We start from the raw sequence: 10,967 nt of genomic DNA, 5'->3' as shown, positions 1-10,967 counted from the left end.
GACGCTTCCATGCAGCAGCAAGTGACGAGAGAATCCAATTAATTACTGAATGTTTTCTGGCAATCTGGCTGCCTCCCAGCTCAGTGCAAACACACCTGAAGTGCTGCTTCTAATTGCAGGTTCAGCAGCTTTTATTTTAGTCATGGCTTGTTAAGACAACAGCCAGTAGGTCACCTGTGGCAGCCTTATGTACTTAACTGTCTGAACTGCCCCCTGCCTGAACCCAGGCCTCAGGAGATTAGTGCGTTCTAAATCAAAACTAAGATTAACTAGAAAATGACCTAATGTTCTAATTAATCCCCTTTTCCTTCAAAAACTGTCCCTGCATAATTTGACGTTCTTTTGAAGTGCAGATAATCCATTTCTTTACAAGATGTTAAAATTCCTGCTTTGAAAACAACATTTTAAATATGTTCCAGCAGTGGAATAGATTTCTCTTTTGGGGCAGTTCTCAGTCACAAACACAGAGGCAGTACAACTGCAAAAGCATGTTTTCGTTTAAAGCCCTGTGCATAACTGTCCAAAGAACCCAAAGCCATGTTGCAGTCATACTGCCACAATGCTCAGGGCTGGGAAGTTACTCTGCTGTACAAACAGCACCTTCTGGGAGCTGCAGCGTAATGCCTGATTCAATTACAGCTACGGCTCCTACATCAGCCTCACGTCAAACTTTCACTGTCCCTTGAACAGCTTCATCGCCCATAGCGGGACTTGAAGTCACTAAAGGCAAGTTGTAGTTTCAGTCCAGGACACAGACGTGCTATGCAACACCAAATGGCTTCTTCCCACAGGGTCCTAATTCCTTTACAGCAAACATACCAGCTTTATCTCAGCCAGACACAATCCATGAAACCTTCTGGTGGTCAGAGTTTACCTACAGCTTTCCACGGCTCTGTTTTCCCTTTGAATAAGGATCCAGCATACGGCCCAGGACTGGACTTGTTCATTTGTCTTTCGGGTGTGAAACAAAAATCATGTTTTTATGATTTTTTTGTAAATCTTTACTCTTTTTACACCTTCTTTTTGTAAACTAAAAGTTTCTTATTAAAAAGAAGTAAAATTTCACTGTGTCACTTAGTTACATTTATTAAAGAACTAAATGGTGATACAGAAGAGAATCCCACACATAAAGGCTTCACATCCCCCAAGCAGCTCCTCTCTGCCTTTTGCAGGATGGGTTGAATACAGATCGTCCCTCTGACACATGGAAGTTGTTTTGCTCCGTGGCATTGCTTCCAATGGGAGCAGCAGCTCTGCAAACAACAAGAATGGAAACACTCTGAGCACATCAGGACTTGTAGCTGCTGAACGCGGCTCGTTTGGAGCGTGGGAGGAGGGAAACAAGGGAACAAGGGAACGAGGGGAACTTCTGCCTGGCAGCCGAGTCCTCCCTGCGTTCCGTGGGCGCTGAACTGGCCGCTCTCGATCTGCGTCCATAGGGCGATCCCGCACAGCGCCCTTCGCGCAGACCCGGCTCCGGCCCCTCCCGGCTCCTCCCCCCGCAGCGCCCCGTGTCGCGGCCCGGCGCTCACCGCTGCTACGGTCCGGGCTGCGGCGCCATCAGGTCGATGTCCGCCAGGTTGCGGGCGACCCAAACCCCGGCGGCGAACAGCCCCACGTTCAGCAGCAGGTTCCTGAAACGCACGGCATCGGCTGCCTGAGGGCCCCGCCACCGCGGAGCCGGCCCGGCCCGGCCCGGCCCCCCCCTTCCCCGCACCGACCTGCGGAAGTCGTTCCTGTCGGTGGCGAAGCGGATCGCCGCCCGCAGCCAGCCGCCCGGACCCTGCGGAGGAGGGGGAGGAGGCGGCGGAGACGACACGGCCGAGCCCCCCGCCTGCGCGCCGCCCGCCGCCATGCCGCCTCGCGCCTCCCGTCGCCGCGAGATGACGTCACGTCCGGTGGTGGGAACGGCCTCGCGATCCGCGCCTGCGCGGTGACGCCCCGCCGCGTGCCGAACCTTCCCGCGCGTCGTTGCGACGGTAACGACCGGGGCGGCCGCGTCTCCCGGAGCGACGTGCGGAACCGGGCGGGGTGTGCGGGGCTGTACGGAGCCGCACGGAGCTGTACGAGGCGGCGGCCCGGTCGGCTCTTTCCGCCTGGCGGAGCGGCTCTCGGCCTCTGCCCGCCGTCACGGGCCGCGCTGCAGTTCGCTCCGTGCTGCTCTGAGCGCCGCGGGTCGCGCTGCGGCTCCCGGCAGGATCCTGAGGCTGCCGAGGCTGCCGGCCGCCCCCGGAGCCGCCGGGCCCTGCTGGGGCTGGGTCAGGTCCGGCCGCGTCCCGTCGCTGCTGCCCCACGCAATAAGCGCTGAGCCCCAGCACCGCTCAGAGCTGCCTTTAAAGGTGGAGACCGAGCGGGGCGGGGCGCTGTACGGTGTGAGGGAGCGGCTCCGCACCGCCCTCCTGCTGCTGGTACCGCGCTGTGCTAAAGGACGCACCGGAGCCCTGCGGTGGTGGAGCAGCGACAGCTGCAGGTGGTACCGCTGGGAAGCCGACCCTGGGGAGGTGAGAAGGGTTGTCCTGTGGGACGTGCTCACCCTCGCCTCTCTTTACAGCCCAGTGCTGCTCCGCTAAGGAGCTCCTCCCTGCGGCTGGAGCGACGCTTTGAAGATGTCCTCGAAAGAGTCCTGCAGGAGGGGACGCTGGGAGGTAGGTGGGGCTGCAGTAAAGGCTGGGAGCACGGGAGCTTCGTTGGACGTGACTGGGGCAGTGAGGGTGGGGTGGGAATCAAATGTTGTTCCTGCATCTAGAACAAGGGAAGAATATTTTACTCACAGGTGAAACTATTTGCAGTTAGGCAAAGTCATAGGAACAAGGACTGCGGCTCCTGTCAGTCCAACCATCTGAAATAAAACTACTGATTTTTGGTGCTGGGCAAACAAGACCTGAGTAATAAAGGATCCAAAGAGGAGAAGTTAAAATAGTTAACGATATACCTGTATAAAATAGCAAAAATGTATGTGTATATATTTATATATGCAATGTTTTGTTGCACACACTGTAAAAATATACAAGTGGTGACATACCTAAGGATGAGCCTGAAGAGATATTAAGGACTGGAATCCCTGGCCTCCACACACCCCCCCTCCCTCGGGGCTCTTTGTTTAACAAAGTGTCCCTTGGACAGAATGGAAGCTTTGAAGGGAATCAACATATCAATACGATAAGAGCACCGAGACACAAACAAACAGCAGGATGGCGACTGGCTGGCACAACGTGAATTAACAAGTGTCAGAATGTAACTAATAAGCATCAGAAGGCTCTCATCCTGCTTTCCTCTCCCTGTGTCCTCTCTGCAGCCCTATCCGCGTCAGCCGGGGCCGCCACCTCCACGTGCTCGTGGCCCCTGGGATGCCTGGCACGATCCTCCATGGGAGCCCCAGCAATGGAGAGCCAGGGGAAGAATGCTTCTGGTAAGAGGTTGGGGCGAGCAGCTGGGCAGCACGGGGTGGGCAGAGCTGTTGGGGTTCTCCTCCAAATTTGGGTTGGCTAAAGGATGGGGCAGCCCTGGGAAGAGGAGAGTTGTAAAGAACTCAGTGGGCAGGGGAACCTGGGGCACAACCAAAATCCCCATGGAAGCCTGCTGGGTGCGTGGCTGCTCCAAACGTGCTGCTGTCCTCACCCGTGGTGATTTCCTTTGGCAGCCCGGTCCCAGGAAGCCCAGGCCTTTCCCTGGCCCTGCTGACATCCACTGGAATGAGGAGAACTGGGAAGAGGCGTCCCAAGACTGTGATGTGCTGCCGTTTTCCTTGGACTACGGAGAGGATCAGCACAGCCATGAGGAAACATTTGTCGAGGACCTGCAGCCGGTGAGGGGAGGTTTCTGTGCCTGGGAACAATGTTTCATAGCAGCAGATAAGGGCGGCTGTGCTGCTGCCTGAGGCTTGCTGCCTGCAGGATGTGAGATAAGAGAGAAATGCATAGAGAGTGAGGGAAGGCCTGAAACGCTGTGTGGGATGTTGTCCGTGTCGCAGTGAATTTTCCAGGCAGGGCTGCCAGAGCTGGGCTGTTTGTGACCCACGCTGCTCCGATCCAAAAGGCGTCGCTGTATAAGCACGTGGTACTCGTGGGCAGGATGGCGTTTCAGCAGCGTTGTTTGGAAAACATCTCTTCATTTCTCTCTGTCCCTCCCTGCACGTGTCTGAAGCTTCATACAATTGTGTGTTCGCTTTGTGAACCGCCCAGCTCTTGGCTGCCTGCACGCAGCTCCCGCAGGTTAACAGCAGTGCTGCTGAGCGCCGAGGTTTTGCAATAGTTGGGCATAGCCCTGAACATGCGCCTTTTGTTCTGGCTCTGCAGCACTGCAGGTCACTCGCTTCTTCTTTTGGCTCCTTCCTGCTCTTTTGCTACGCTTTGAGGAACTGGAGCAATTCTCACTTCTGCCTTATCCCAGCAGCTGCACTTTCAGCCTTGCAAGGTGACGTGCTGCCACAGTGGCCACTTAGACTGGGAACACATTTGTCCATGCTGCTGTATTCTTTTCCCAAATCCCAAAGAGCTCATTGATCCGCCCAGTTAGTTAATTGATTTATAGCTATTAGAGGCTGCAATTAACCGACCAGCTGGAAAGCTGTCTTGCCTGGTGGGAGCAACACTGAGAAGCAGTGAGCTCCAATGGGCCACGAGCTGCCCCATCACTGTTAACAGTACTGCTCATCTCGTGTGGCATCTTTGAAGCAGAGTAAAACCTTAAGACTTTAATTTCTTCTTTTTATCTCCTCCTTTACTAATGTTTGGCATTGGCAAGCTCAAGCTTGGTCTCCGTGCTCTCCCTTATCTCCCTCCCACATTATTGCAAGGTCACAAACTTTGCTTTACTCTCTGAAATACAGAAGGAGTTTGCATTGCGGGACAGACCAGTTTGGACCAGCTTGTTATCGGTGCGTTCCCAACCACTACCCATACATCAGCTTTCAGACCTGAAAGAAAGCAGATGTTCATTAAGCAGCAGGAAGGTGATACATCTCGTTAGGTGGCTGGGCGCGATGCCTGCACCGAGCACTAACGTATCTGGCTGGCCAGAGCTAAGGAAATGGGAACGTGGCTCGTGATGGCAATGCGGGGAAAGAGGAGGTGCCGTGTGCGTGGCGGCACCAGCAGGGGGTGTGCTGGGCCGGCCGCAGCGCCGTGGGCAAAGCTTCCGAGCAGCCCCGGGCTCAGCCGATGAGTTTTGCGGTGCTGCAAGCAGGAGACTAACCCGGCTGTGGTGATAGAAGGTGAGAGACACGGACGGCTTGGGCAGCCCATCGTCCCCAGGCAGCTCTTGGCCAACCCAGCAGCGCTGAACTGCAGCTTCCTGGCTGTCCCGGCGCGGCTGAGCCAGCCCTGCCCGAGGAGTGGAGCTCCCTGCTCCTCAGCTTCCGCCGTCTGCATAGGTGGGTGTGAGGGCAGCAGCCCTTTGTGCCGAGCTGCCCTGCCAGGGCCACCAGCCACCAGACGCTCCTCCCAGCCTTCCCTCTCACTTCCTCGGGCTGTGCCGGAGCAGCTGAGCTGCTGGGGTGTGCTGTGCCCCAAATGCCCCTGGCACAAAGCTGGGAGCATCCTGGGGAGCACGTGGCAGTGACGGATTGAGGCAGAGGCATGGAGGCATGCCCTGGGACGGGGGCTCTGTGCCCAGCTGCTGTGCTTGCTCTTTGCCTGACTGTCCCTGCAGGAGCCCCCAGAAGTGGGAATGAGGTCAGAGCCAACCCTGCTTGCCCTCTTGGTGTGCTGTGCAATAAGCACTGAGCCACCAGCGCATCCCCAGGGAGTCTGTGAAGTGCCCTGGTGTATGCACAGGGTTCAGCCCCTGCAGAGAGCTGGGACAGTGTCTGGTGCTGAGGCAGCCTGAGCAGCATGGCTGTGAGCCAGCACAACAGGAACAATAGCGGGGTGGTGCTGTTGGGCGCTGTGACCTGTGCAGAGTGCACTGGGCAGTGGAAGCATCGATGTGAGCAGGTAGAGATCTGCGATGGGTGGGGAGACCCGGCAGCAGATATGTGTGGTGTGGGGGAAGAGCACCAGCACTGCGTTGAACCTTGTCTCCTCCAAGGACAGGGAGCAGTTCTGCACTGCCTTCTGTGCTGGTGGTGCTGTGCTTCACAGAGCCCAAATGCTCAGAACTCAGCTGAGCAGGGGCAGCTGTGGGTGGCGCCACTGGGAAGCTGACCTTGGAGAGATGGTAATGCCCATCTTGTGGGATGTACTCACCCACAGCTCTTTCCTTGCAGCCTAATGAGGACTCACTGAAGACCTCCTCTGAGCAGGGATCAAGGCGAGGGCAACACTTTGGCAAGATGTCCTCAAAGCGGTTCTGCAGGAGGGGGCCCCGGGCCTTCCCCTGGGAGGTAGGTGGGTCTGTGGTTGTGGCTGGGAGCACAGGAGCTTTGTGGGACTTGTCTGTAGGGCAGTGAGGGTGGGTACCCACTGCTCTATCCCTTGGGATATGGAGTAACTGGAAGTGCATCTCCGTGGTACAGGAGAGAGCTGGGAAGGCTGGGAATTGTCTGCAACTTCAGATGGGAGGGTTTTGAGCTGCCCATCTGTGCAAGGCATCCTGGTGGTGGAGAGGGAAGTTGCAGCAGCAGGGAGGCTCTCATCCTGCTTTCCTCTCCCTGTGTCCTCTCTGCAGCCCTATCCACGTCAGCCAGGGCCGCCACCTCCACGTGCTCGTGGCCCCTGGGATGCCTGGCATGATCCTCCATGGGAGCCCCAGCAATGGAGAGCCAGGGGAAGAATGCTTCTGGTAAGAGGTTGGGGCGAGCAGCTGGGCAGCACGGGGTGGGCAGAGCTGTTGGGGTTCTCCAAATTTGGGTTGGCTAAAGGATGGTACTGCCCTGGGAAGAGGAGAGTTGTAAAGAACTCAGTGGGCAGGGGAACCTGGGGCACAACCAAAATCCCCATGGAAGCCTGCTGGGTGCGTGGCTGCTCCAAACGTGCTGCTGTCCTCACCGGTGGTGATTTCCTTTGGCAGCCCGGTCCCAGGCCACCCAGGCCTTTCCCTGGCCCTGCTGACATCCACTGGAATGAGGAGAATTGGGGATGGGACCCCCAGAACTGTGAAGCGCCGCCACCTCCGTGGATGGAAAGAGAGGATCACCACAACCATGAGGAAATGTTTGTCAATGACTTGCAGCCGGTGAGGAGGGGAGGTCTGGGGAGGGATGGTGGTGGCCATGGCACCACGGATGGGCAGAGGGAAAAAGGGTGGTTTACTGCTCTGTGATGAGGGTCACATTTCCCTGTGCTGTGCTCCTCTGCCCTCATGCCAGCTGGTGTGTCTCTTTACTTGCTTAGTATATAAACCACTGCTCTCCTCAGATACCACAGCTGCATCACTGGGACTTCTTTGACCGGCCTGAGTTCCCCAACCAGGAGCACCATCCTGAATTCCTATGGTGGGTGCCTACACCAAGGGTGGGGTAATGGGCTGGAAAGAGGTCAGCTTCTACATCCTGCTGTGGGTCTGGGCTGAGCATAGCTCCTGTGGGTTGGCTGAGGAGTGGTGGTCCCCTCTGGGATCTCAGGTGGTGGGGGAGCTGTGCTACATGAACGAACGTATCTAGGTTCAGCTCTGATGCTGTGGGCAGCAGGTGGATGCAGTGGGTTAAATACTGCTGCAGGGCACTGCAGCATTGAAGCTGACCCTGCTCAAGGTGGGATTGTTGCACCAGGGATCCTTGCCAGCCTGAATTTCCCTTGGCTCTTATAGGGAACAAGAAGGCTTCCAGGACAACTTCTCACCCCAGCGCTATTGTGGCCCACGGAGGAGACGCTGCCGACTCCTTCGGCCCATCAAGCAGGAGACAGCATCCCACAGCCATTCTCCCCAGAGCTCTCAAGGTTTGTGCTGCTTCAGTGTTGGCTGCTGCCCAGGACCCCTCTGTTCTATGGTGGGTGCAGCCAGCAGCATCTGCATGGGGGGGTTTAGCACTTTGTGTATTAAGTCCTGTTGTGTTTCTGCAGGACACCATCCATCCTCCAAGCCCTCTCAGTCAAGCTCCCCAGACAGACAGACAGGTGTTAAAGAGCAGCTTGGTGCTCCCCAGTCACCTACTGCCTGCAAAAAGAGTCTGCAAAGCGAGAAGCAGGTGGATGAGGTAAGTTTTTACCCCAGGTACACAGTGGTGATTCCAATTGCATAGCCACATGGATCCCTTGCTGCTGCTATGGCCTTGACCAGCAGGATTTCCCCCAGGGCCTGCTGGTGGCAAGCAGTGAGGTGCTGGAACAGCCTGAGCATGCAGAGAAGAGCCCAGAGAAGAGCCCAGAGAAGAGCCCAGGCACTGACCCCCAGGCAGTGGAGCAGGAGCCAGCAGCAGGATCAAAGCCAGTATGTGGGCACCTCTTTCCTGAGTGCATATGGAGATATTTTCACCCCAGGAGCTGCCTGGCCCTGGGGATCACCTCAACCTGTGTAACCCCTCACTTCTCTCTCTCTCGCTTTTCACCTTGGTATCTCTTGGACAGAAATGGAAGCAGGATGTTTGCCTGACTTTTCTCTTGGACTGCAAAGCCCCTGGTTTCCTTTGGGTTTCAGCACTCTGTCTGTCCTGTGTCCCAGCTCTTTTCTCTGGGACAGATGAGCATCCCTGCCTCATGCTATTGCGTGTCTGCAGGTTGAGCCAGAAGTTGGAGAGGAAGCTGCGAGCAACCAGCAGCCCTCTGCAGTGGAACTGGAGCCAGTCTCACCAGAGATAACCAGCACCAAGGAGGATGAAGGCTTGGAGCTGGTATGCACTCATGCACGTCTCCTCTTTCTGCCTAGATGTTGTGCCATGAGGGAGGTGGGATTTTGCAGTCCCCTCCATGAACCCTATTTTTCCATTTGTCTGGGGTGTATCAGAACGCTTCTCTGTGGACTCTGAAACGCATCTGCAGCAATATGCACAGATAAAGCCATGCAGCCAGAGTGTCCCTCAGGCTAGTGGTAATGCTGAGCTGTATCTGTACAGTCTGTTAGCCCTGTAGCCTGCTGAGGCTGTCGTTGCTGGCCCAATTTTGGAGGTACATGCTGAGCTCTGCCTGCTCTCTCGAACATGGCAGTAACTGCCAGGTGTTGCTGGTGAAGCGGAGGCAGCAGCTGTCTGGGATGGGGTGGGTTTTAGCCTGTGGCTGCACTTGTTTCCTCCCGGGAGAAGAGTGCCTGAGGTTTCCCTTCCTGAAGGCCGCAGTGTTAGCTTGCAGTGCTGCCTCTGCCCTCATCCCCCGTGTGCCTTCCCACTGCTTCTTTGTGGCCTTCACCAATCTGAAAACTCACAGATTCCACTGGAAGCTACTGCAGAGCCCAGCACACAGCCCAGCACGGCCAGCTCCAGTGTCTGCACTGAGGCAGCAGCACCACCCGGGACCGGGCAGCATCCTTGGGGTTGGACAGAGCTGGTACGTGCGCAGCCCTGCCCTGCGTGCTGTGCAAGTGTATGGGAGCTGTTGATCACGGCCTGATTGACCACCTGAGGCGAGCACTGAGTCAGCCCTGGGAGCACAGGTGAAGGTATTTCAGCTGTGCTACTGGAAGGGGTGGAGCCCAGCTGCACCTCTCCTAGAGCCCGTTTAAGGACTGACTGCCACTAAGGAAGGATCTCTCTGGAGATCGCTCTTTTGTGGGGTTTTACTGCAAGCCTTCAACATTGGTGAGCATTTTCATTTATTATTGGTTATCTTTCCATCATGATAATCTTACTTAACCAAGCATCCGTTTAACCTCTGTTTACTTTTGATTGAACAGCAAAAACAGTGCCCGTGTGTCTTTGGAGAGCACCTACATGGAGGCTCAGGAACGTTAATCTAAGCCCTGGGGGGGGGGTGGGAGTTCCTCTCTGGCCTTCCCAGTCACAGGACTGTGTCCTAGGGTTAAAGCCTTGCTTTGTGTGGATGCAGAGCCCACGTTAGCCCTGGTGCTGCCTCTTCAGGAGAGGCTGATAAATTGGAATCCATTTGGAGAAAGGCCAAAGAAATAACTTGGAGATCGAGAGTGTGCTGCAGTGTGAGCGAGCCCAGAAGTCGAGCTTTAGTGAAACAAACAGGAGTTCTGCAGAGAGGCTGGTTTACTGCCTGATGGGGGAGAGAAACCATCCAGTGGGGCCTTTGGGTCTTGGTGGCAGAGCTGCTGGGGCTGCAGTGGAAGTGGGAAGCAAGGAGCAACCTCCTGCATGTGAGGGAAGGGAGGCGAGGTCCCAGCTGGTTCCTCCGCAGAGTGACTGGTCCCCAGCTGCCATCTCCAATGTGGTGCCTGTTCCCTTGCCCACACCTCCCCATCAAAGCATCCAGCCTCACCTCATTTCTCCCACTGCCCAGGCTGCAGGCTTCCAGAGCTTACCCCGCCCCCCGCGCTCCACACATTCCCCCACCAGCACAGACCCGCGCTCTGCTGCCATCCTCACCAAGAAGGAGAACATCGAGCAGGTGAGTCCTGGCACCGACGAGGGTGTGTGGGAATGGTTGTGCAGAGGAGAACTCTCAGGAGCTACAGAACCTACAGGGGGAATAAAGCAGTGCTGGGTGAGCCCTGGGACAGTTCAGTGTAGGTGCTGGGGGAAGAGGCTGCCACCTCTGGGATACTCCAAAGGGGAAAAAAATCCCTTTTGGCTGTGAGAGCCCCATGCTGAACCCAGGCTGCTCCCTGCAGGGATACCACGACTTCTGCCTCAATTTTGCCATGGTGTCCATGATGCTGCTGCAGAAGGAGCCCTCTATGGAGGTGGTGCTGATGAAGGCGCTGAGAGCCAACCTGCGTGAGCTCCGCAACCGCCTCCTCAAGGAGATGGAGGACTTCATCCAGGAGTACGATGTGTTGCACCCCAGCTGCTGAGTGGGGAGCTGTAGGGATGTGCCAGTATGGTTTCTCTTGGAGATGGGGGTTGGAGGGCCTTCATACTTTGGAGAGGGTGGTTGGTTCTGATGTCTCTAGGCAGTAAGTGGGAACTATGGGCAAGGGATGAGCCATAGGTAGGCCTGTATTTATAGTAACGGAGGGAGGTGGTTTTACTGGAG

General features: G+C 56.2%; 2 protein-coding genes and 1 long non-coding RNA gene across 3 annotated transcripts; 2 read left to right on the top strand and 1 right to left on the bottom strand.

Annotated features, from left to right (window-relative positions):
• Positions 1–1,068: 1,068 nt before the first annotated feature.
• Positions 1,069–1,903, bottom strand: TOMM6 (translocase of outer mitochondrial membrane 6). The gene is made up of 3 exons (XM_072356270.1): positions 1,722–1,903; positions 1,533–1,634; positions 1,069–1,253 (listed from the first exon to the last, which is right to left on the bottom strand). Exons 1-2 carry the CDS (start codon positions 1,853–1,855, stop codon positions 1,538–1,540), a joined length of 231 nt encoding a protein of 76 aa, XP_072212371.1. The 5' UTR covers positions 1,856–1,903; the 3' UTR covers positions 1,069–1,253; positions 1,533–1,537.
• A 47-nt stretch (positions 1,904–1,950) lies between these two features.
• On the top strand, positions 1,951–3,409 carry LOC140262105 (uncharacterized). The gene is made up of 3 exons (XR_011905811.1): positions 1,951–1,979; positions 2,552–2,645; positions 3,296–3,409. It is a non-coding gene; the product is annotated as an uncharacterized lncRNA (long non-coding RNA).
• Positions 3,410–3,568: 159 nt separating this feature from the next.
• On the top strand, positions 3,569–10,966 carry LOC140262169 (uncharacterized). Its single transcript, XM_072356362.1, has 12 exons — positions 3,569–3,805; positions 6,206–6,322; positions 6,607–6,720; positions 6,949–7,113; positions 7,296–7,372; positions 7,687–7,817; positions 7,941–8,074; positions 8,173–8,307; positions 8,594–8,707; positions 9,237–9,356; positions 10,272–10,379; positions 10,603–10,966. The coding sequence occupies exons 1-12, from the start codon at positions 3,569–3,571 to the stop codon at positions 10,783–10,785; spliced, it is 1,635 nt and encodes a 544-aa protein (XP_072212463.1). The 3' UTR covers positions 10,786–10,966.
• Position 10,967: the final 1 nt, after the last annotated feature.

Source organism: Excalfactoria chinensis, chromosome 23 (genome assembly GCF_039878825.1).
Source record: "Excalfactoria chinensis isolate bCotChi1 chromosome 23, bCotChi1.hap2, whole genome shotgun sequence".
NCBI classification, from domain to species: domain Eukaryota; kingdom Metazoa; phylum Chordata; class Aves; order Galliformes; family Phasianidae; genus Excalfactoria; species Excalfactoria chinensis.
This window is presented reverse-complemented; position numbering and strand designations above follow the sequence as displayed.